Genomic DNA, 26,077 nt, shown 5'->3' on the forward strand with positions numbered 1-26,077 from the left:
TGAACTCACCTGTCAAATTTTGACCAATCAGAACATAAAAATTGGATGTAGAGCGTGATCAACGCGTGACAGTGAGAAAAGTCAAAAGCGATTGCCTTCCCTGCATGTCAAAGCCGGTTGAATTTTCGCGTCCGAGGTCAGTTCGAAATCAAAATTTTAAAAGTGCGGCTCATGAACACGACTTCTTTCATATGCATTTTAAAAAAATTGATTTTGAGCCTGCGATCATTTAAAAGCAGCAACTTTTTAAAAGTGCGGCTCATGAACACGACTTATTTTATATACATTTAAAAAAAATTGAATTTGAGCCTGCGATCATTTGAAAAGTAGCAACAGATAACTTCAAAAACACTCGAACTCAGTGGGTCGATACCTGAGCCCACGATACGGTCAGTCGATACTGGTCAGCAGAAACAATATTTTGACAGCTGTCAATTAATCAAAACATGAGTGTACAATATCAGGTTGCAGGTTCCTATACTAGCTAGAAAGTGTGAGATTAAACATTGGTATGCCTGTGGTGCGGACGGACGGAAGGTCGAGTGGTTGGTGTACGGTCACGTGATTACCGAATTTTCTAGGATGGATAGATTTGCTAAGCTATGAGGCTTCGAATTGAGCCCGTGATCAAATAAAATATCAGCGGAAAACTTTAAAAACTACGTGACCTCAATGGATAGAAAAATGAGCCCGCGATACAGTCAGGTGATGATAGTCAGCGTATACTCTAGTTTGACAGCTGTAAATTAACCTTCATTAGAATGGCGAATATTCGAATTAACAGACTACGAGTGTGAGTAATATCCGTCCGGCTTGTAGTGGAAAATGCCAGATCGTGTACCTGAGCGAACCTGAGCCCACGTTATTAGTTTTCTGATAGTGGTCTGCACATGTCCCATTTTGACAGCTGTTAATTGACCTTAATTTGGCTTGCCAATATAACTTTAAACGACTCTCAGCCGACTGACAGCCCCGCCCGGCGTAGTTTCGTTTTTATGTTGAATTGGTAAGTGTGACATATTATATCAGCTTATATGTAGGGGCAAAACGACTGGTCTTTCATCTGAGCCCGCGAGATAATCATGTGATAATTGTCAGCGGATGTCTGATTTTGACAGCTGTCAATCTAATCGAACTCATACGGATTGCTTACAAAACTGAAAGGTAGTCAAGTTGTGCAAGATCTATTGTGACATTTGATATCGGCTTACATGAAGTGTGTGTAAGGACGGGCGGGCGTACGCTACGTCATAACCAAATTTTCTCGGATGGATACTTTACCAAATTTTGTTACCCATGGTGCTCCGCTGCGCGCGCTTCGCGCGCGGGAGTTCCGCTACTATCAGGTAAAAACAAGAGCCATAATGGGCTCTTGTTAAAAAATAAGCTAAGGTTGCGTAATGTTGACGCAAACTCTTTTGAGCACACCAAGTTAAGCCAGACCCGCAAGTAGTTGGCTTTGTCTTGTCCGGAATAAGTCAATCCGGTTCATTTTGGATTCTGATCATGGTGGAATTTTTCCATGTGAACTGTTCATTACACTTTCGCGACAGTCTCGCGTATCAGTGGCCTCCCACCCAAATGTTCTTGAGGCTTCGTCACGCGTTCCTTTTCCCGTTGGGGTGGGGGAGAGGGGTGGGGGCAGGGGGGCAGGGGGGGCGGCGAGGGTAGAAGCCCTAAAAGAACGCTTTCCAGTGGCAGGCTAGCGTATCAGTGATTCCATATTAGGAAATACATCGGTTCTCCAAAAAGCGTCACCCCAGCATTCGACGTTTTAAATACCTAAGCGTATACGCTAGGGGTCTCAGCAAATGAACTTAACAGTTTTCAAAAATCGATTAACTCCCTCGGTTTTAAGGATAGTCAGAACAGAACAGACCCATTTGTCGCGAGAGATCCGTTGCAACTTCATCCCTTCATCCCTTAGTCCCTTATAACTTTATCGGCGCTTTTTAATTACCAGTGTCTTTTGGTCCAGAACTTTCAAAACAGCCGCTCCATAGAATGTCGCTGATAACACCTACGCAAAACAGTATCGAAGTACACTGTATGACTGTACAGTGAATTTTTAGAAAATCAGAAAATCAGAAAATCAGAAAATCTCCCTAAGCGGTCCCTTCGGGATTTTCTGTTATACGTCATCCTACATGGACGGCGGAGCGTATTTTCAACTAGGGTAGGGGGCAGGGGCTTAAAAAAATTTTGAAGTCTGTAGGCTCGGAAATGGTATTTTCAACATTCTCCATGGGATATTTCTTGAAAAAAAGCTAAAACCTGGATAATTGATAAATTGTAAACCGACAAGTAATTCTAGTGCTTACAGTAATGTCATGGAGGTTTTGTAAACTTGATACATATTTCTCAGCCTTCCATCACAGGTGACCCAAGTTCGAAATATGAACATCGGCATTGTTGTGTAACATTCGGAGGATTTGTATCGCAAAAAAACCTACCGTTTCTGTAACCTACGAAAATGAAAGGATTTTAATAAAAAACAGCTTACCCTACTTAAAATGTGTGTTACGTCTCTCCTGTGTGGTCCACTGGCCGATTTATGGCGGTTTCATGGGTTTTTATGTAAACGGTTCGTCCCTCTATATAAAGGTGTTAGCCGTTTATACTCAGAAAAGTCCATACAAACCCTTCTAATTTTTATGGGTCGACCCAAAAAAATTTAGAAGGGTTACGGTTATGGGCTACGATCTCAGAGACAATTTCCCCCGAGATGCTCATTTTTGGCAAGTAGGCCTCTTGGACATTGTTCTTTCAGAGTATCCTGACAAATCCCATGATTTCAGAAATTTCATTTTTATGACCTCACACTTTAGTACTCTTATTGAAGCCCAATGTAGGAACTTTAGGTTCTGATTAACCTTAATCAAAAATGAAGACAAATTATCCCAAATAGCATACACACTACATGAACAGGAATGAAAATAAAGCTTTCTGGAGCAAAAAACTCAAAAGCTTATTGGAACAGATAGGGTTAGGAGAATTCTGGATGAAAGCACACTATGCGGACATAGGAATCATAAACATTATCAGGCAACGACTTCAGGATATTGAACTACAAAGATGGCCAAGTGAAATAAATAAGGACACTAGAAAAGATGCTAACCAAAGCAACAAAATGAGAACCAATGCAAATAGACCACTAGTGGGATATTTCTAATACCCACATCTTTTCACAAAAGCTAACCAACTACAAAGGTTTCTCACAACACCAAGAAATACCCACTACTTCTACTGGTATAGCATAAATCCTATATGAAGTCAATATCCAAGGAAGGAAAGAGAGTAAAACATATTATCTATAAACTTGGTCTAAGAGATGCATCTTAATTGTTTCTTTATTTTGCCAAGTGGGGAACAATTCTCATGTAAAATTATTATTATTTTTTAGGGGGCGGGGAAAGGTTTGTTACATCACATTTTCCTAAAAGCCCCCACCCCCCACTGGGACATAATAAACGATTGCTCCCTAACCACTGCAAGTCTTAACCTGACTTATTTTTCTAATTTATTTGATTGTCCCACTGTAGTCAGGTTTAGTCAATCCCTGCGATTGGTGCGAGGTACTAAAAAACTAAATAGAAAACATAATGTCTGGAAACTGACCTCCATCAACGCTTGTAAAGTTGCGAAAATTAGAAGCTACAGAAGAAAATGTAAACTTAACACTGGACTCATTCACAGTACGCAGCCCGCTCTTTCCAAATCCAGAACTTCGACTGAATATTGACGCATCGATCTGATACGTAGTGTTCTTCTTTAACAAAGCTGCAGAGTCGAACATAACTTCAAATCCGTGGTAACTAAAATGTTTACAATGCAATAGTTTTGAAAAATATGTTCCTGATTTGGATATCAACAATGTATTACTAACAGGATCCGTAACTTGCAAGGTTATTGTGTCGCTGTCATTTTCACTGCCAAATAAGCAGATTCCATGTAAAGTAATGTTCTTGTCTACAGAAAAACTAATACGATGTCTCCTTTCTTCATTGGATAACCACCTGTGGACAGTATATGTGGGAAATCTGCAGCAGTGCATGAAATCTACAGAACGTAATCGCCGCCTTGGAGTGTTAGAAAACCCAACAAACCCACCAGTGGTATGTAGAGTAAAACACTTAAACAAGCTGATTATTTCACTTGAAGTTAGAATGTTTGTATCAACGACGATAGCAGCAAACTCCTCTCCCTTCATAACCGGGAAGCGTATCGCCTCTACCATTTCTTCGCCGAGAACTCGTCTTTTCATTGGACCATCTGCTGCCAAACCTTGCTTTTCGCATTGTTTGGTTGCCCATCGATCCACAGCTTGAAACAAGGAGACTTCTTCGATCGCCAGAATCTCTCTTACGACTACTTGCTTAAGTAACGACTTTTCAATTTTCTCAAATCCTTCCGATATTACAGCCGCTTCCGTCTGACTCTCAATCACTTTCCAGCAACGATCCTCCAGGGCTTTCTCTTCATATTTCTGTGCAAATGACAGGATATCGAAAACATTCGACGGATCTATCTTTTCTTTCAGATATTCTGTGCATTTATCAGCCAGTGAAGGCACTATGTATTTCTTTGCCAAGTATAACACTCCTATCACATTACTTCCGCTTAAATTCACTCCATCGCTGTACATGTATCGAAACAACCCCAACAGACTGTCGTAATCACAGTCAGGCAGTTCAATAGTGTCTCTATTCTCCGCCAGTTCACCGTAAAACATGGCTTCAAACACAGGACTGCCCATCGCCAGTATGAATCTGTGAGCTGGAATTACTTGCGTACTTTCGCTTTTGCCGTCACCGTTTCGAACGACAAACTTGACATCGCTCAAGCGATCGTTGTTGAACAGAAACTTGACTCTTTCCCTAACACTGGGTCTTGCTGTTTGCCAGTTTGTTTCGATGGACATATTCGTTCACTGAGACTGATGTTAACTGCCACACACTGTCTCGATTTTTGGCAATCACGCCTGACCAGCTGACCAACAAGTCAAATCGTTTTACATGTAATGTGAATTTCGAGCACAGTCCCCACTCGCCAAAAAGGTATAAATAGTCACGCGATCTGTCACACAATCACGCCATGGCTTTCAAGAGGTCACGGAGCACATATTTGCGAAAAAAAGGGTGCAAAGGATACTAGTTAGCACAGACATTATCAATACTACGAAAATGTACAAGAAAATTATCATACTTTCATTTACAAACTCAAACCCAAAAGCTTGTCTTCGCCGTTATAACTGATGGACCTGATCAATGCATCTCTTATGGCTCCTGATCCATGTATTTTCATGATGACAATAAATAAACAGACAGTAATGTAGACGTTGCTTTTTATTACAAAAGGTGAAAACAATACAAAATATATTTAATTATATTTACAATAGAATATACCTTTCTACACTAACCCAAGTGTAACCTGAGATCAGACTCAATTTTCGTTTCGCTTTGTACTAACATTCCGGCGGGCAAGGCGAAACGAAAACAGATTTTAGCGTTAGCCTTAATGTATGAGAACCGCTAAAATTGGGCCTGATCTCAGGTTAACCCAAGTGAGGCTAATCCTGTTAGTTCACAGACTACATTTTTAGATGAAGCCTCAGAGGATGCCGAAAAACGAAGCACCCTTAAAGGATACTACGCCTACAAATAATAACAATAATGAAACTTGGGATTTAAGGCCGGAAGCAGTATGGTAACGTGTTCCCGCCAATCCTTTGAATCAGCTTAAAAGCAAGAACACATTAAACAACGCGTCAAAGAGTCTGGAGGTTAAGACCTTTAAGAGGACTACGCAACTTATTCAAAAGCGTGGTCCTGAGGAGGACGTACTTTACGAAAGATACAAGTTCTAATGCAAGTTATATAACTTAAACCTCGCTTCCCGAATCATCCTTACAGTTTACAATGACAAGTAAGAGCACGAGAACGGTTAAGAGTGCTCTGACATTCTTGTAATGGGCTATTGCGTACCCACCCGGTTGAGGACTTAAGTTTTCGTCTTACCCCTAAAGACTTCCATAAAATATGGGTTTACCCCTGAAGAATTCACTGCAAATTAAAGCTTCACCCCCAAAGAATTTCATATTATTTTACTCTACCCCTAAAAAAATGCAATGGCCCAATATAAAGATCACTTTCCGACAAAATTACCGCATGAGTGCCAACATTTACGAGCTTCTTCATCATCTTTGCGGGCGGCCAATATTGAACCCTTCTTTAACCCGTTAAGTCGTAAGAGCAATCAGCTTCAAAATGTTTCTTGTGATATCTTTGCTTCATAAAACAGAGTCAGAATGGTCAAACACGGACAATGGTCTGAAACGAACCGAATCTGCAGCAAGAATGACTGCATACGCCCCCCTAAAATATATAACCCAATAATTTCTTTGCATTTGGTTCTACAGTCTATCTGCTTCAGTTGAACCGTTGCTAAAGGCTGTTGGAGTTCTCCACATTGTATTAGATGGGAGAAACAAACGCCTGGTGAATAGGCGGCTGGAAGCAGCGAACATGTTCAACTGGTCCTTCAGAAGTCTTCAGATGCTTGTTCAACACTGCGAATATTTGGTCATTCAGTACCCTGAAGTGACGTGCTCTGCTTACTAGGCGCTTAAGATCCTGCAAAGGAAACAAATGGATTAGAAAACTAACATTCTTGAAAACCTTTCAGGTGTTGCTGTTTGTTTTCTGCCTGCCTGCGTGCAAGCTCTCCATATTGACGGAGTCCCAAAGTGCCAGAGGGGAGCAGGGTGGGGGGGACTAGTCCCCCCAAACAAAAATTTCAGTAGGAGTATGCACATGGCAGAGTAAAAGATAGGCCCCCTCTAACGTTTCAAAACGCTCTGCCGCCTTTGGGTGCTCGCAGCTTCATTAGACTGTCAAACTTCCAAAGAAAGAAGCGCAGTGTCCTGACAAAGGTATTTTATGTTAGGGAGGTGGCGTGACCAAATCATTAGGGTAGTAAATTTTCCCTACTGGTAATGAATTTTTAAAATACGATTCTTCAGAATGGTAGATGTCATTCCTCGAACGATGATGTTTACTTACTAAGAATTTTAATGAGGGGGGCGGGGGGGGGGGGGGGGTAGCTAGTTTAAAATTTTGACATCTTGTAACTCCGCACCGCCCTCTTTCCCACTGTACAAAAAGTTCAGCATCGTGTGAGGAATCAACAACCTCTTTATCAGTCTTGTTGTGTGTTCGTTCCTGTTGGTTTAGGCTAAATAATTTTTTTTTTAGAATTGTTATAAGTATATGTACTGACCACTCCACCAATGACTTCATCCCTTGCGTCCACTGCATAAACTTTGACGATATGATAGCAAAAGTCTAACGCTTCGAAGCGATTCTCCTGTCCTAGTAAAGCGATGAGTGTACAACCGGCCCAGTTGAGTCCTTCGCCGAAACACTGCCTGTGGGCAAGATAAAACAAATCAAATAAATATCAATTTTCTGACCAAAACTGGCCAAAGAAAAGAAAAGATCTCTCACGAATGGAAATAAATTAATGGTACAATGCATTTGAATGGTCCATCCACAGACTAGAAAGTTAAAAGTACAAAGTAAATAAAATAGTACCACTTGAAAATACTGTAAAAGAAGTTTCATTTGATTGGCCACCCGCGTGTGGGAAGTCACACCATAGTGCGATCAAACATTCACCTGAAACCTCTTCAGCAACAGTTTTGCACTTGTTTTGGGGCAGAGCAAAACCCCCTGACTAAGAGCCTGTTTACATGGAGGTGGAGGACCCCAGGTAAGGGAGGTAACCCGCGGCGGGTTACCCCACCTATCGTCTAAACGGGATCAAATTAAAATGAGAGATTACATGGACAGGCTGGTTACCCCGCCTAAGTGGGTTCCCTAACCTACAGTACTTGGGGTCCCCCACCTCCATGTAAACAGGCCCTAAGAACCTGGATTTTAAGAACCTGTTAGGCTAAAATTTGCCTGTTAAGCCCCCTCTATATAAGAACCTGTTTAGCCTAAAATCTGAAACAGGTTCTTATTTTCAAAATAGGATAAGTCAACATTCAGAATATTTCCAGCGCCTGACGCACAAAGATGCAATGCCCACTTATACACCCTAGCATCACGCGGGATAGACTGCGAGCAGTCTCTTATTTTTGTTTGTAAAGTTACTGCACACGAAACCCAAGCACGCGAGCGGCGAGCAGCGAAGCTGTGACCCGCGATAAACGAGGGCGTAAGAACTAGACAGATTTTGAGAGAAAGGGCGGACTGCAAGCAGACTACACGCGGAAGGGATAGGAGGCGAAAAAAGGGGAGGACTTCACCCACGCCATCATTTCCCCTATTAAGGAAGAAACTGTTGCTACTTACTCGACAGTGAGTTCGTTTTGTCTCAAAGGCTGACAGTAATTGAACTGAATCGCGCTCCAAAGGCGGTGGAACTCTCTGCACTCATCAACATTCATCACACCGTTAGCGGGTGGTGTCTCTTTCCAAATTTCATGAACTAAGAATGATTTAATCCTCTTGAGAACCACTTCAAAAATGGACAGCCCACAGCAGAGTCGCTCTTTCGTCAACAAATCGCCTTCTTGGCCGTTGTTTATTTGCTGCAAAAGGGAACAGATTTCGTATTAGTTAAAGAGGCTATGCCACGACAATATTGCCTTAATAGGGTCAATTCTGGGATCATTATTCGTTTCTGGGAAACTGCCCACCTACCCCTCCCCTAATCCAACATGTTGCCCTAGGTGGGAAGTAAGTGTTAATAGGGAGCTTAAGCAAAGACGTTTTTGAGCAACGCACGTCAACCGGAAGTGAGGCCTTCTCCCTTTTTATCTGCTTTGGCGCTAACAAATTTGTATTGCTAAGTTTCTTTTCTCTTATTAAGACGATTTACACGAGAGTTTGAACCAAACCACTGCTCAATGACGCAAAAAGTCCACTTCCGGTTGACGTCCGTCGCTCAAAAACACCGTTGCTTAAGCTCCCTAATGTTGGCTTAGGGGAGGGGTAGGTGGGAAGTTTCCCAGAAAAGCATAATTAAGAAGTCATCCTTTAGTAGTGCAGCCTTTCCTGTACACAAATAATGCTTCTGTGTTGGAGGACATCAAGCAAATTTCACCAGGAAACACTACCAATGATTATAATTATGTTTTAGGTCTTTTTTGCAGACATAGCATTAAAACTTGAAAAGGTTGGCCCAATTTTTTTAAAGTTTTCATCCATATCCATCCTTGCCATGCGTAGTAACCTACAGCGGACAGAAAACAAGTTCAATGCCAAAATGTAGTGTTAACAAAACTGACTGGACCATTATTTTCGGAATTTAATTATTGATGTGAAGACAAGTTAAAGCTATTTTTAACAAGCATGACATATAATTTAAAACCTCTTTAGTTCCAAGCTTGGTGATGATGGACATAACTTGCAAAGAGTTGTACTGCGTCTCCAGTTTCTTCATTTTGCCATCCAGTTTTTCCCCCTCTACAAAAATAAATGGTTGCAAATAGTTGCTTTTACCGACGACAACCTTAGATATAGTTCAAATTCAAGATAATCATCAACCAAGATACAGTAAAATGCCCGGTTTCGTAACTAAATTATTTTTACTGAATAGCAAGAGAACTTGCGTGTTGATAGTAGTGCTTAAAGGACTAAAGATAAAACAGTAACAAAATCGTTTGAAAAATACACCGGGCCCGGGCTTATTTTTTGGGAATTTCGAGGACGTGAATCAGAATGGGGTAATTTATCCGGTGAAAAGCGTTAAACATCTTTTGCGCATACCTAGCCTACGTAGCAAGCGTTTCCGTGCGGTTTAGGAGTAAAGAACGAGGAACGAGAGTCAAAGACCGCGCGAAAAATGGCGCTTTGGCTCTCGTTTCATTTCTCGCGTGGCCAAAACCGAGAATCACGTTCCTTGGTCTTTCTTTGCTCCGAAACCAAACAGAAACACTTTCTACGCAAGCTAGCGCATACCGTCCTTAAACTCCCGCTTATTAGCCCCAACCCTCCCCCAGTTATAGGCCCATCCACCTGTAAACAAAAAAATACATCCGATTATAAGCCCCCCCTCCCCCACCTCTTGATAAAAGTCTGCTCTAGCTTGTATTGAAATGAATTCGATTTATTATGACGTTTTGAAGCTTTATTAAAAACCAGTAAATGTAGAACGTATCTTGATCAGCACTGCTATAACCTCTTTCTAAGTACTTTTACCATTCCGAATATAAGTCCCCTAGGATATAAGCCTCTCTGTTCATAAGCCTTCCTAACGCCCCTTACGAAGATGTATAACCCAGGGCTTCTTATAAGCGGCAATTTACGGAATGAGACTCGACCGCCATGTTGTTTCATGTTAGGTGCCTTTGGTGAGATGTCCAATAATTTATTAGCAGTACCTTTAAGATACGGTCTGGGGATAATTCCTTGGAAGGGTGCAGCATGAAGTAGATCCATGATCTCCTCCTGAGACTAAAATGAGAGAAAAAAAGAAACGTTACAGAAACATTCACAGCGTTCTCTGAGCAGTCGTCACAAGATGTTCGAAAAAGTCCGTTCTATGTAACCTTAGGTTAGGGCTGTGGATCAGCCTAAGGAAAGCGATATTGGGATCAATTAAGGTTTCTGGGAAATTACCCAGCTACCCCTCCCCTAAGCTAAGAATAACACTTCTCACTTAGGGCAAAATGTTAGCTTAGGGGAGGGATAGGTGCACAGTTTCTCCTGTGACCGCTGGGGCTAGGGCTATTGTATGTTGACATCCACGTCATGAATGTAATGTAGGCGACGAGTGGTTCCTTACTTTCCTATGGGACAGTAGAGCGAGCGAGATACGCGAGCGAGATACGCGAGCGAGATACGCGAGCGCACGTGAAAATTGCCACCCGCGAGGAAGGTGATGAACGGAGAGATGAGAAAAAATCCCCCGCTTCTCACCTCATCTTGCACGCGGCGAAATGAGGGACTACTCGCAGTCTAAATGTAATGTTTCTTACCAAGAAACTCTCCAGTTGTAAGCAGAACAGGATGGCATTGCCGATTTCTCTGAATCCCTGAAATACGTCAGTTCTGAGGTATGGATACTGCATTATCGGCTCAAGACTAGCGTGATAATATTCAAGGACACCTGAAAAAAAGGGTAGAAAAACTGTTTCACTAAACTCCATCTATGGAATATCAGTTTGTAGGAGAAATAAAGCTAAATAACAGCCCACTACCTGGAAAACATGTACACATGATCGCACTCTAGCGGCGAACTACATAAAAAGAAAAAAAGCTGGCTCATTTGTCGAGGTGAGATTACGTACTGTAAAAGAATTTGCGTAATATCAAACGGTAACACGTAGTTAGACTCTCTGAGCGTGGGCTTTATAGAGCGCATTCATTCACGTGGCCAGCATCTATGCAAATTTATGGGAACAAAATAAATTTTTTACTTAAGAAGAGTCTAACTCCCACAGAATTTGTTTGGAACACCAATATGGCCGCCGTTTCATTGCTTTGGAACACCAATATGGTTGCCGTGACGTCATTGTTTCTCCTCACTTCTCCTCCTAGCAGCAAGGAGAGACGGCTGTATTCGTAAAACGTGGAGGAGAAATTTGTTTTTCAATATGGGCATTTTGTCTCCTGCCATTCGGGTTTTCTACCTCCATTTGGATAAGTTGTTTCCAATTATCTCAATAGCTCTTAAAGTTAAGTGCAATTCCACTACGAACAAACTATTTATCAATTTCATCATATGAGACGTTCCGTAGGATAAAGAATATTCCCAAGAAATTCTCAACAACTTTATATACGTACCTGTGGAGCCGTACTCGAAGCGAGGAAGACCGCATTTCTTAGGCATTCCTTCGATGAGCTGGGCTATGTATTGCTGTAACTGGCCATGGAGCTGTGAACAGAGAGAAAGTTAGCTTAAGTTACATTATGAAACACAAACCTTATCACTACAGATTATGATGCTACGAAACTCCCTATCCCCCAGCCCTTCCTCCCACAAATCGTTGCACTATTCAGTTCCTTACATGTTGCGTGAAATGATCAACAAATGACGTAACACTTAGAGCGGTTTTCATTTGAGTGTCGAAAAGTAATTGGTTTTGCACTTTCTACACGATGCGATTAGCTTAAAAGATTCGCCCCACCTTTTCATCCAATCAGAAGTAAAACCAAAGCCAATTGTGACGCGCTCGCATGCATTTTCCCGCGCTTTGCGTCAGCCACATGTAATTACTTCGAGTTTTGATTGGTTCAATGTATTGTCTGTGTCCTATGTGATTGGCCAGAGTAATTACTTTGGTTTTGGTTTTACGACATTCAAACGAAAACCACTCTAAGATACATAACACAAAGAACAACACCCACGCTACCACATAACTACACTACTACCAACAATACTTAGAGTTCGGTAAAACCAAGAAGTATCCAAACGCTTTCAGTCTTAAAATCGTTGAAACAAAAACAGCTTTCACTTCACATTTTGGCAAAGGTAGATAAACTTTAATGTAACATAATCTTGCTGTTGTATGTTCCAACACCAAAAGCACGTTTCCTACAGGGACAAGAACTTGGCACATGCTAAAACTCTTTTACTCCCCACAAAAGACTCACAAACCACATCCAGGGAGTCAGACTCGCACGTGATCAGGCCATCTACCTTGCAGCCGCGGGAAATCTATGCGACGGTCGATCGCGCAAAGTATTTTTTTTCGGAGTCGCTGTTGTAGAAATAGCAAAGCACTTGTTCATCGTCTAAACAGGAAAAAGTGAGTTTTGTTTACCTTGGGGCAACCTGTCACTTAGTGCTTTTCAGCCAAGTACCAGGAAGTACAACGTTTTCACTACATACCACACTTCTGATGATCTTGAGTAGCTCCTCGATAACCACAGCTATTCCCTGGTAACCCAGCAGACGAGCCATGCAAGCAAAATGGATGTCACCAACAAAATTACTGTACAGTGAACCAATGGCGTTGAAGAGTGAGTTCTGAAGCTGGATTAGATAAAAGACATCAATGAACTCTGAATGATGCCAGTAAACAGCAAAGTTCACGCAGCCAAATGTAAAGCATCTTCGAGCAAGTCCCTCATACAGTCCTCCATGACTGGTGTGATTATTATCAGTGCCGGTCCAGACCTTGAGATAAGAGGGTAGGGGGAGGGGCGGCCAGCGATAAGTGTGGCCGGTCTCCCCCCCAATTTTTTCCGCCCTTTGGGCGTTAGTTTAGTCTAAAAATAAGGGGGGGGGGGCGGCCCCCCCGGGGCCTTCCCCCGGATCCGCCACTGATTATTAAAAATTTCGACCGTTCTTGCCATAGAGGCTCCAGTAGCTCAGTGATTAGATCTCGGACTAGGAAGGTCGTGAGTTTGATTCTCACCTGGAGCTCAGAGTTTTTCTGAGCTTTCTTGTGTCTGTCTCTAAATTATTCAGTGGAAAAACATCGTGTTTACCTTTGTACCAAAGAAAAAATGATGAGCTTGCTTTGGAGGTTGTTCTCTGGAAACTTTGTCAACTAAAGGGAGAGACGTGGGAACGAATCTGCAAGAAACAAAAGGGAAAGTAAACACGGCGTTCAATGCGGTGTCCAAAAAATCAACCCAAATTGGCGCGAAACTAAAACTGAAGAATTCTAGAAACTGTCAGTGGTAAAACACGCTGATTCTCAGGCCCTCCCAAGGGGTTAGGGGAGAGGAGTTTCTTTGGATTAACTTTTCTTAATTCAGTGAGGTGTAATTCCATATCAAAATGCGCACGGTTTTTCAGGTTGTATCTCTACTGGTCCTTCAAGTTTTTCTTTCTTGTTATTATTTGCAAATCTGTTTGCAGTTTTTAATTTCTCCCGGAGATATGGAGAATCCACACAAATAAACCCTTGACCTGTTTATGGGGGAAGGCCTGATTGGTGAATGGGCCTTTTTACACCAGTCACGTGGTACAGAAATGCCTTGCTGGACAGCAAGAACCTTACCAGGACAAGGCAAACAAAGGAAAATGCTCTTTCTCTGTCTTTTCCCAGTGCGTTTTATGTTCCTTACCAAGACGTCTTTGTACCACGTGACATACCAGCGGGGTAAAACAAATTCATCACCGACCTGTTTGTAGATGAGTTGTAGCAATAGTTGGGAAGAAAATCAAAGTTAAGTTCCCAGAACACGTGAAGAGTGATCCTGCCATAAGGCGCTGATACTGAGTGATTGGCCTCGCCCAGCATATTCTTAAATGGAATCAGCTTCACGCACTTGGACAACAGCTGATGAGTCATGCGGTTCACTTCAAGTAAATTCTCCAAATCCTGATGCAGCAACAAACAAAGAACAAACTTTATTACAACATGATTTTAGAAGGGAGAGAAATATCTACCTACAAGTAGAGCAATAGCTAAACGAGGTGGGAAGTTAGAACAAGATATATGGTGCCAAATACATTAAATTACATAGTTACAAGTTACAACTACATAATTATATGGCGCGTAATAGAAGGAGATGGAGAATGAAATCTTAGGTTTTGCACTAGACGTAAAGATAGGAACCTCATTTTTCTACTTAAGGTTACAGCTTTAGAGCTCCCTACATCCTTGTCTTCCATTCATCCATTGATTAATAAAGTAAGGGAAGCAAGTAATCCCATCCACGTACAAAAGGCATGCATGTCCATCACTCAGTTAGTCAAAGAGCCAATTATTCAGGCAGAAAGCTTGCCCGTTGCTCAGTCAGGTAAGTCAGCTGACAGCTAGCCAGCAAGTCAGCCACTCTTGAAAATTTAAAATATTGTAATGTACTATATCATGACTGCTGACTTGAAGTAAGACACTACAAATACTTCTGAAGTTCAAGTCCAAGAAAGGTAAGTAAGACAAGACGCTGTGGGAGCGTACATTTGGGCGTGGTCGTACTACCGGTATGATACTTTGAACATCCCTTGTTGCAGCTAAACAACTGTCATCATATGTTACCAGAGAAGATAAATCCTTTACTCCACTTGTTTGCTGAACCACACAGCTTATACAGTATGTCCCAAACCACAAAAAAAATCGTGTCATTTCATGACAATGTTTGAAAATATGCACATCTTCAATGCAGACATGCTTGGATCCAAATTGCAACATGGGACATAAGTGGTTACAGCGTAACAAGGATAACAAGGGTAACAAGGGGTTACAAGGGTAACAAGGGGTAGCAAGGGGTAACAAGAGGTAACAAGGGGTAACAAGGGTAACAAGCGGTAACAGGGGGTAGCAAGGGTAACAACGGGTAACAAGGGGAAACAAAAGGCAACAAGGGTAACAAGAGGTAAAAGGGGGTAACAAGGGGTAAGAAAAGGTAACAAAAGGTAACAAGGGGTAACAAGGGTCACAAGATTAACAAGGCGAAAAAAGGGGTAACAAAGGGTAAAAAGGGGTAACAAAAGTAACAACGGGAGAAAAGGGGACCAACGGGTAAAAAGGTGTAACCAAGGGAAAATGGGGTAACAAGGGTAACAAGGGGTAACAAGGGTAACAAAGGATAACACGGGGTAAAACGGCGTAACAAGGGTAACAAGAGGTAAAAAGGGCAACAAGAGGTAACAAGGGGTAACAAGGGTAACAAAGGGCAACAAGGGGTCACAAAAGTAACAAAGGGTAACAAGGGGTAGAAAAGGGTAAAAAGGATAACAAGGGGTAACAAGGGCAACAAAGGGTAACAAGGGTAACAAGGGGTAACAAGGGTAACAAAGGGTAAGAAGGGTAACAAAGGGTAAGAACGGGTAAGAAGGGTAAAAAAGGGTAAGAAGGGAAACAAGGGGTAACAAACGCAACAAAGGGGTAACAAGGAGTAACAAGGGTAACAAGGGTGACAAAAGGTTACAAGGGGTAACAAGGGGAAACAAGGGTAACAAGGGGTAACAAGGGAACAAGGGGTAACAAGGGTAACAAGGGGTAACAGAGGGTAAAAAGGGTAACAAGGGGTAACAAGAAAAAACAAAGGTAATAAGGGGTAACAAGGGTAACAAAGGGTAACATGGGGTAACAATGGTAACAAAGGGTAGCAAGGGTAACAAGGGGTAAGAACGGGTAACAAGGGAACAAGGGGTAACAAAAAGTAACAAGGGGTAACAAGGGGTAAAAAGGGTAACAAGGAGTAGCAAGGGGTAACAAGGGGTAACAGGGGTAACAAGGGGTAACAAGAGATAACAAGGGTATCAAAGGGTGACAAGGGTAACAACGGGTAACAAAGGGTAACAAAGGCAACAAGAGGTAACAAGGGGAACAAGGGGTAACAAGGCGTAACAAGGGTAACAAGGGTAACAAGGGTAACAAAGGGTAACATGGGTAACAAGAGGTAACCAGGGTAACAAGGGGTAACACGGGGAAACAAAGGGTAACACGGGGTAACAAGGCATAACAAGGGTAACAAGAGGTAACAAGGGATAACAAGGGTAACAAAGGGCAACAAGGGGTAACAAAAGTAACAAAGGGTAACAAGCGGTAGAAAACGGTAACAAGGATAACAAGGGTAACAAGGGGTAACAAGGGTAACAAGGGGTAACAAGGGGAAACAAGGGTAACAAGGGTAACAAGGGGTAATAAGGGATAACAAGGGTAACAAGGGGTAAGAAGAGGAAACAAGGGTAAGAAGGGGTAACAAATGGTAAAATGGGGTAACAAGGGTACCAAGGAGTAACAAGCGGTAACATGGGGTAACAAGGGGTAACAAAGGTAACAAGGGGTAACAAGGGTAACAAGGGGCAACAAGGGATAACAAGGGTATCAAAGGGTAACAAGGGTAACAGCGGGTAACAAGAGGTAACAAGAGTAAGAAGGGGTAACAAGGGGTAACAAGGGTAACAAGGGGTAACAATGGTAACAAAGGGTAGCAAGGGTAACAAGGGGTAACAAGGGGTAACAAGGGTAACAAGGGGTAACAAGGGGTAACAAGAGGTAACTAGGGTAACAAGGGGTAACAAGGGTAACAAAGGGTAACAAAGGGTAACAAGGGGTAACAAGGGTAACAGAGGGTAACAAGGGGTAACAAAGGGTAACAAAGGGTAACAAGGGGTAACAAGGGTAACAAGGGGTAACAAGGTGTAACAAGGGGTAAAAAGGGGTAAGAAAAGGTAAGAAAAGGTAACAAGGGTAACAAGACTAACAAGGCGTAAAAAGGGGTAACAAAGGGTAACAAGGGGTAACAAAAGTAACAACGGGAGAAAAGGGGACCAACGGGTAAAAAGGTGTAACCAAGAGAAAATGGGGTAAAAAGGGTAAAAAGGGGTAACAAGGGTAACAAAGGGTAACACGGAGTAACAAGGCGTAACAAGGGTAACAAGAGGTAACAAGGGTAACAACAGGTAACAAGGGGTAACAAGGGTAACAAAGGGCAACAAGGGGTCACAAAAGTAACAAGGGTAACAAGGGGTAGAAAAGGGTAAAAAGGATAACAAGGGGTAACCTGGGGTAACAATGGTAACAAAGGGTAGCAAGGGTAACAAGGGGTAACAAGGGGTAACAAGGGAACAAGGGGTAACAAAAGGTAACAAGGGGTAACAAGGGGTAAAAAGGGTAACAAGGAGTAGCAAGGGGTAACAAGGGGTAACAAGGGTAACAAGGGGTAACAAGGGGTAACAAGGGTAACAAGGGGTAACAAGGTGTAACAAAGGGTAAGAAGGTGTAACAAGGGTAACAAGGGGTAACAAGGGGTAACAAGGGTAACAAAGGGTAGCAAGGGTAACAAGGGGTAACAAGGGTAACAACGGGTAACAAGGGGTAACAAGAGGTAAGTAGGGTAGCCAAGGGTAACAAGGGTAACAAAGGGTAACAAAGAGTAACAAGGGGTAACAAGGGTAACAAAGGGTAACATGGGGGTAACAAGGGTAACAAGGGGTAACAAGCGGTAACAAGAGGTAACAAGGGGTAACAAGGGTAACAAAGGGTAAAAAGGGGTAACATAAGGTAACAAGGGTAACAAGGGGTAGCAAAGGTAACAAAGGCTAACAACAGGTAATAAGGGGTAACAAGGCGTAACAAGGGGTAACAAGGGTAACAAGGGGTAACAAGGGGTAACAAGACGCAAACAAGGGGTAACAAGGGTAACAAGGGGTAAGAAAAGTAAGAAGGGGTAACAAGGGTAACAAGGGGTAACGAGGGTAACAAGGGGTAACAAGGGGTAACAAGGGGGACAAGGGGTAACAAAAGGTAACAAAGGGTAACAAGGGGTAACAAGGGTAACAAGGGGTAACAAGGGTAACAAGGGGTAGCAAGGGGTAACAAGAGGTAACTAGGGTAAACAGGGGTAAAAAGGGTAACAAAGGGTAACAAGGGGTAACAAGGGTAACAAAGGGTAACAAGGGGTAACAAGGGGTAACAAAGGGTAACAAGGGGTAACCTGGGGTAACAAGGGTAACAAGGGGTAACAAGGAGTAACAAGAGGTAACTAGGGTAACAAGGGGTAACAAGGGTAACAAGGGGTAACAAGGGGTAACAAGACGGAAACAAGGGGTAACAAGGGTAAGAAGGGGTAACAAGGAGTAACAAGAGGTAACTAGGGTAACAAGGGGTAACAAGGGTAACAAGGGGTAACAAGGGGTAACAAGACGGAAACAAGGGGTAACAAGAGGTAACTAGGGTAAACAGGGGTAAAAAGGGTAACAAAGGGTAACAAGGGGTAACAAGGGTAACAAAGGGTAACAAGGGTAACAAGGGGTAACAAGGGGTAACAAGGGGTAACAAAGGGTAACAAGGGGTAACCTGGGGTAACAAGGGTAACAAGGAGTAACAAGAGGTAACTAGGGTAACAAGGGGTAAAAGGGGAACAAAGGGTAACAAAGAGTAACAAGGGGTAACAAGGGTAACAAGGGGTAACAAGGCGGAAACAAGAGGTAACAAGGGTAACAAGGGGTAACAAGGGGTAACAAGGGGTAACAAGAGGTAACAAGGGTAACAAGGGGTAACAAGGGGTAACAAGGGGTAACAAGGCGGAAACAAGAGGTAACAAGGGTAACAAGGGGTAACAACAGTAAGAAGGGGTAACAAGGGTAACAAGGAGTAACAAGGGGTAACAAGGGGCAACAAGGGGTAACAAGGGTAACAAGGGGTAACAAGGTGTAACAAGGGTAACAAGGGGTAACAAGGGGTAACAAGGGTAACAAAGGGTAACAAGAGGTAACAAGGGGTAACAAGGGGTAACAAGAGGTAAGAATTGTAACAAGGGGTAACAAGGGGTAACAAAGGGTAGCAAGGGGTAAGAAGGGTAACAAGAGTAACAAGGGGTTACAAGAGGTAACAAGGCGGAAACAAGAAGTAACAAGGGTAACAAGGGGTAACAGGGGTAACAAGGGGTAACAAGGGTAACAAGGGGTAACAAGTGGTAACAAGGGGCAACAAGGGGTAACAAGGGTAAAAAGGGGTAACAAGGTGTAACAAGGGTAACAAGGGGTAAAAAGGGGTAACAAGGGTAACAAAGGGTAACAAGAGGTAACAAGGGGTAACAAGGGGTAACAAGAGGTAACAAGGGTAACAAGGGGTAACAAGGGGTAACAAGGCGGAAACAAGAGGTAACAAGGGTAACAAGGGGTAACAAGAGTAAAAAGGTGTAACAAGGGTAACAAGGGGTAACAAGGGGTAAAAGGGGCAACAAGGGGTAACAAGGGTAACAAGAGGTAACAAGGTGTAACAAGGGTAACAAGGGGTAACAAGGGTAACAAAGGGTAACAAGAGGTAACAAGGGGTAACAAGGGGTAACAAGAGGTAACAATTGTAACAAGGGGTAACAAGGGTAACAAAGGGTAGCAAGGGGTAAGAAGGGTAACAAGAGTAACAAGGGGTAACAAGGGGTTACAAGGGGTTACAAGGGGTAACAAGGGCTAACAAGGGTAACAAGGGGTAACAAGGCGGAAACAAGGGCTAACAAGGGAAAGAAGGGGTAAGAAGAGTAAAAAGGGGTAACAAGGGTAACAAGGGGTAACAAGGGGTAACAAGGGTAACAAGGGGTAACAAGGTGTAACAAAGGGTAAGAAGGTGTAACAAGGGTAACAAGGGGTAACAAGGGGCAGGAAGGGGTAACTAGGGTAACAAAGGATAACAAGGGTAACAAAGGGTAGCAAGGGTAACAAGGGGTAACAAGGGGTAACAAGGGTAACAAGGGGTAACAAGGGGAAACAAGAGGTAACTAGGGTAACCAGGGGTAACAAGGGTAACAAAGGGTAACAAAGAGTAACAAGGGGTAACAAGGGTAACAAAGGGTAACAAGGGATAACAAGGGTAACAAGGGGTAACAAGGGGTGACAAGAGGTAACAAGGGGTAACAAGGGTAACAAAGGGTAACAAGGGGTAACATGGAGTAACAAGGGTAACAAGGGGTAGCTAAGGTAACAAAGGGTAAGAACAGGTAATAAGGGGTAACAAGGCGTAACAAGGGGTAACAAGGGTAACAAGGGGTAACAAGGGTAACAAGGGGTAACAAGGGGTAACAAGGGGTAACAAGGGGTAACATGGGGTAACAAGGGTAACAATGGGTAACAAGGGGTAACAAGAGGTAACTAGGGTAACAAGGGGTAACAAAGGTAACAAAGGGTAACAAAGAGTAACAAGGGGTAACAAGGGTAACAAAGGGTAACAAGGGGTAACAAGTGGTAACAAGGGGTAACAAGGCGGAAACAAGAGGCAACAAGGGTAACAAGGGGTAACAGGGGTAACAAGGGGTAACAAGGGTAACAAGGGGTAGCAAGTGGTAACAAGGGGTAACAAGGGGTAACAAGAGGTAACAATGGTAACAAGGGGTAACAAGGGGTAACAAGGCGGAAACAAGAGGTAACAAGGGTAACAAGGGGTAACAAGAGTAAGAAGGGGTAACAAGGGTAACAAGGGGTAACAAGGGGTAACAAGGGTAACAAGGGGTAACAAGGGGTAACAAGGGTAACAAAGGGTAACAAGAGGTAACAAGGGGTAACAAGAGGTAACAATTGTAACAAGGGGTAACAAGGGGTAACAAAGGGTAGCAAAGGGTAGCAAGGGGTAAGAAGGGTAACAAGAGTAACAAGGGGTAACAAGGGGTTACAAGGGGTAACAAGGGCTAACAAGGGTAACAAGGGGTAACAAGGGGTAACAAGGCGGAAACAAGGGGTAACAAGGGAAAGAAGGGGTAAGAAGAGTAAGAAGGGGTAACAAGGGTAACAAGGGGTAACAAGGGGTAACAAGGGTAACAAGGGGTAACAAGGTGGAACAAAGGGTAAGAAGGTGTAACAAGGGTAACAAGGGGTAACAAGGGGCAGCAAGGGGTAACAAGGGTAACAAAGGGTACCAAGGGTAACAAGAGGTAACAAGGGGTAACAAGGGTAACAAGGGGTAACAAGAGGTAACTAGGGTAACAAGAGGTAACAAGGGTAACAAAGGGTAACAAAGAGTAACAAGGGGTAACAAGGGTAACAAAGGGTAACAAGGGGTAACAAGGGTAACAAGGGGTAACAAGGGGTAACAAGAGGTAACAAGGGGTAACAAGGGTAACAAAGGGTAACAAGGGGTAATATGGGGTAACAAGGGTAACAAGGGGTAACAAAGGTAACAAAGGGTAAGAACGGGTTATAAGAGGTAACAAGGTGTAACAAGGGGTAACAAGGGTAACAAGGGGTAACAAGGGGTAACAAGGGTAACAAGGGGTAACAAGGGGTAACAAGGGGTAACAAGGCGGAAACAAGGGGTAACAAGGGTAAGAAGGGGTAAGAAGAGTAAGAAGGGGTAACAAGGGTAACAAGGGGTAACAAGGGTAACAAAGGGTAACAAGGGGTAAGAAGGGGTAACAAGGGTAACAAGGGGTAACAAAAGGTAACAAAGGGTAACAAGGGGTAAGAAGGGGTAACAAGGGGTAACAAGGGGTAACAAAAGGTAACAAAGGGTAACAAGGGGTAACAAGGGTAACAAGGGGTAACAAGGGTAACAAAGGGTAACAAGGGTAACAAGGGGTAACAAGGGGTAACAAGGGGTAACAAAGGGTAACAAGGGGTAACATGGGGTAGCAAGGGTAACAAGGGGTAACAAGGGGTAACAAGAGGTAACTAGGGTAAAAGGGGTAACAAGGGTAACAAAGGGTAACAAAGAGTAACAAGGGGTAACAAGGGTAACAAAGGGTAACAAGGGGTAACAAGGGTAACAAGGGGTAACAAGGGGTAACAAGAGGTAACAAGGGTAACAAAGGGTAACATGGGGTAACAAGGGTAACAAAGGGTAACAAAGGGAACAAAGTGTAACAACGGGTAATAAGGGGTAACAAGGTGTAACAAGGGGTAACAAGGGTAACAAGGGGTAACAAGGGGTAACAGGGGTAACAAGGGGTAACAAGGGGTAACAAGGGTAACAAGGGGTAGCAAGGGGTAACAAGAGGTAACAAGGGGTAACAAGGGTAAGAAGGGGTAAGAAGAGTAAGAAGGGGTAACAAGGGTAACAAAGGGTAAAAAGGGGTAACAAGGGTAACAGGGGGTAACAAAAGGTAACAAAGGGTAACAAGTGGTAACAAGGGTAACAAGGGGTAGCAAGGGGTAACAAGAGGTAACTAGGGTAACAAGGGGTAACAAGGGTAACAAAGGGTAACAAGGGGTAACAAGGGTAACAAGGGGTAACAAGGGGTAACAAAGGGTAACAAGGGGTAACATGGGGTAACAAGGGTAACAAGGGGTAACAAGGGTAATAAAGGGTAACAACGGGTAATAAGGGGTAACAAGGGTAACAAGGGTAAGAAGGGGTAACAAGGGGTAACAAGTGTAACAAGGGTGACAAGGGGTAAGAAGGGGTAACAAGGGTAACAAGGGGTAACAAGGGGTAGCAAGGGGTAACAAGAGGTAACTAGTGTAACAAGGGGTAACAAGGGGTAACAAGGGGTAACAAGGGTAACAAAGGGTAACAAGGGGTAACAAGGGGTAACAAGAGGTAACAAGGGTAAGAAGGGGTAACAAGGGTAACATGTGGTAACAAGGGGTAACATGGGGTAACAAGGGTAACAAAGGGTAACAACGGGTAATAAGAGGTAACAAGGGTAGCAAGGGTAACAAGGGGTAACAAGGGGCAACAAGTGTAACAAGGGTGACAAGGGGTAAGAAGGGGTAACAAGGGTAACAAGGGGTAGCAAGGGGAACAAGAGGTAACTAGTGTAACAAGGGGTAACAAGGGTAACAAGGGGTAACAAGGGTAACAAGGGGTAAGAAGGGTAACAAAGGGTAACAACGGGTAATAAGGGGTAACAAGGGTAACAAGGGTAACAAGGGGTAACAAAGGGTAACAAGGGGTAACAGGGTAACATGGGGTAACAAGGGGTAACAAAGGGAACAAAGTGTAACAACGGGTAATAAGGGGTAACAAGGTGTAACAAGGGGTAAGAAGGGTAACAAGGGGTAACAAGGGGTAACAAGGGTAAGAAGGGGTAAGAAGAGTAAGAAGGGGTAACAAGGGTAACAAGGGGTAACAAGGGTAACAAGGGTAACAAGGGGTAACAAAAGGTAACAAAGGGTAACAAGGGGTAACAAGGGGTAACAAGAGGTAACTAGGGTAACAAGGGGTAACAAGGGTAACAAAGGGTAACAAGGGGTAACAAGGGGTAACAAAGGGTAACAAGGGGTAACAAGGGGTAACAAGGGGTAACAAAGGGTAACAAGGGGTAACATGGGGTAACAAGGGTAACAAGGGGTAACAAGGGTAATAAAGGGTAACAACGGGTAATAAGGGGTAACAAGGGTAACAAGGGTAAGAAGGGGTAACAAGGGGTAACAAGTGTAACAAGGGTGACAAGGGGTAAGAAGGGGTAACAAGGGTAACAAGGGGTAACAAGGGGTAGCAAGGGGTAACAAGAGGTAACTAGTGTAACAAGGGGTAACAAGGGGTAACAAGGGTAACAAAGGGTAACAAGGGGTAACAAGGGGTAACAAGAGGTAACAAGGGTAAGAAGGGGTAACAAGGGTAACATGTGGTAACAAGGGGTAACATGGGGTAACAAGGGTAACAAAGGGTAACAACGGGTAATAAGAGGTAACAAGGGTAGCAAGGGTAACAAGGGGTAACAAGGGGCAACAAGTGTAACAAGGGTGACAAGGGGTAAGAAGGGGTAACAAGGGTAACAAGGGGTAGCAAGGGGAACAAGAGGTAACTAGTGTAACAAGGGGTAACAAGGGTAACAAGGGGTAACAAGGGTAACAAGGGGTAAGAAGGGTAACAAAGGGTAACAACGGGTAATAAGGGGTAACAAGGGTAACAAGGGTAACAAGGGGTAACAAAGGGTAACAAGGGGTAACAGGGTAACATGGGGTAACAAGGGGTAACAAAGGGAACAAAGTGTAACAACGGGTAATAAGGGGTAACAAGGTGTAACAAGGGGTAACAAGGGTAACAAGGGGTAACAAGGGGTAACAAGGGTAAGAAGGGGTAAGAAGAGTAAGAAGGGGTAACAAGGGTAACAAGGGGTAACAAGGGTAACAAGGGTAACAAGGGGTAACAAAAGGTAACAAAGGGTAACAAGGGGTAACAAGGGGTAACAAGAGGTAACTAGGGTAACAAGGGGTAACAAGGGTAACAAAGGGTAACAAGGGGTAACAAGGGGTAACAAAGGGTAACAAGGGGTAACAAGGGGTAACAAGGGGTAACAAAGGGTAACAAGGGGTAACATGGGGTAACAAGGGTAACAAGGGGTAACAAGGGTAATAAAGGGTAACAACGGGTAATAAGGGGTAACAAGGGTAACAAGGGTAAGAAGGGGTAACAAGGGGTAACAAGTGTAACAAGGGTGACAAGGGGTAAGAAGGGGTAACAAGGGTAACAAGGGGTAACAAGGGGTAGCAAGGGGTTAGAAGAGGTAACTAGTGTAACAAGGGGTAACAAGGGGTAACAAGGGGTAACAAGGGTAACAAGGGGTAACAAGGGGTAACAAGAGGTAACAAGGGTAACAAGGGGTAACAAGGGTAACATGTGGTAACAAGGGGTAACATGGGGTAACAAGGGTAACAAAGGGTAACAACGGGTAATAAGAGGTAACAAGGGTAGCAAGGGTAAGAAGGGGTAACAAGGGGCAACAAGTGTAACAAGGGTGACAAGGGGTAAGAAGGGGTAACAAGGGTAACAAGGGGTAGCAAGGGGTAACAAGAGGTAACTAGTGTAACAAGGGGTAACAAGGGTAACAAGGGGTAACAAGGGGTAACAAGGGTGACAAGGGGTAAGAAGGGGTAACAAGGGTAACAAGGGGTAGCAAGGGGTAACAAGAGGTAACTAGTGTAACAAGGGGTAACAAGGGTAACAAGGGGTAACAAGGGTAACAAGGGTAACAAGGGGTAACAAAGGGTAACAAGGGGTAACAAAGGGTAACATGGGGTAACAAGGGGTAACAAAGGGAACAAAGTGTAACAACGGGTAATAAGGGGTAACAAGGTGTAACAAGGGGTAACAAGGGGTAACAAGGGTAAGAAGGGGTAAGAAGAGTAAGAAGGGGTAACAAGGGTAACAAGGGGTAACAAGGGTAACAAAGGGTAACAAGGGGTAACAAGGGGTAACAAGGGTAACAAGGGGTAACAAAAGGTAACAAAGGGTAACAAGGGGTAACAAGGGGTAACAAGGGTAACAAGGGGTAGCAAGGGGTAACAAGAGGTAACTAGGGTAACAAGGGGTAACAAGGGTAACAAAGGGTAACAAGGGGTAACAAGGGTAACAAAGGGTAACAAGGGGTAACAAGGGGTAACAAGAGGTAACAAGGGTAACAAGGGGTAACAAGGGTAACATGTGGTAACAAGGGGTAACATGGGGTAACAAGGGTAACAAAGGGTAACAACGGGTAATAAGGGGTAACAAGGGTAGCAAGGGTAAGAAGGGGTAACAAGGGGCAACAAGTGTAACAAGGGTGACAAGGGGTAAGAAGGGGTAACAAGGGTAACAAGGGGTAGCAAGGGGTAACAAGAGGTAACTAGTGTAACAAGGGGTAACAAGGGTAACAAGGGGTAACAAGGGTAACAAGGGGTAACAAGGGTAACAAAGGGTAACAAGGGGTAACAAGGGGTAACAAGGGGTAACAAGAGGTAACAAGGGGTAAGAAGGGTAACAAAGGGTAACAAGGGGTAACATGGGGTAACAAGGGTAACAAGGGGT

General features: G+C 43.5%; 2 protein-coding genes across 2 annotated transcripts in view; both read right to left on the reverse strand.

Moving 5' to 3' along the window:
* Positions 1 to 3,332: 3,332 nt before the first annotated feature.
* LOC140947751 (BTB/POZ domain-containing protein 2-like) lies at positions 3,333 to 4,962 on the reverse strand. The gene has a single exon (XM_073396932.1). It carries the CDS (start codon positions 4,919 to 4,921, stop codon positions 3,587 to 3,589), a length of 1,335 nt encoding a protein of 444 aa, XP_073253033.1. The 5' UTR covers positions 4,922 to 4,962; the 3' UTR covers positions 3,333 to 3,586.
* A 368-nt stretch (positions 4,963 to 5,330) lies between these two features.
* The window catches only part of LOC140947360 (cytoplasmic FMR1-interacting protein 2-like), a 33,783-nt gene continuing 13,036 nt past the window's right edge, over positions 5,331 to 26,077 (reverse strand). The window contains exons 18-27 of the mRNA XM_073396434.1: positions 14,088 to 14,287; positions 13,446 to 13,533; positions 12,844 to 12,987; positions 11,796 to 11,886; positions 10,988 to 11,118; positions 10,391 to 10,463; positions 9,379 to 9,473; positions 8,358 to 8,596; positions 7,279 to 7,426; positions 5,331 to 6,632 (exon numbers count right to left, since the gene is read on the reverse strand). Coding sequence (XP_073252535.1) covers positions 6,474 to 6,632; positions 7,279 to 7,426; positions 8,358 to 8,596; positions 9,379 to 9,473; positions 10,391 to 10,463; positions 10,988 to 11,118; positions 11,796 to 11,886; positions 12,844 to 12,987; positions 13,446 to 13,533; positions 14,088 to 14,287 — 1,368 coding nt within the window. The 3' untranslated portion in view covers positions 5,331 to 6,473. The remainder of the gene's footprint in view (positions 6,633 to 7,278; positions 7,427 to 8,357; positions 8,597 to 9,378; positions 9,474 to 10,390; positions 10,464 to 10,987; positions 11,119 to 11,795; positions 11,887 to 12,843; positions 12,988 to 13,445; positions 13,534 to 14,087; positions 14,288 to 26,077) is intronic.

This window comes from Porites lutea, chromosome 9 (assembly GCF_958299795.1).
Source record: "Porites lutea chromosome 9, jaPorLute2.1, whole genome shotgun sequence".
Lineage (NCBI taxonomy): Eukaryota > Metazoa > Cnidaria > Anthozoa > Scleractinia > Poritidae > Porites > Porites lutea.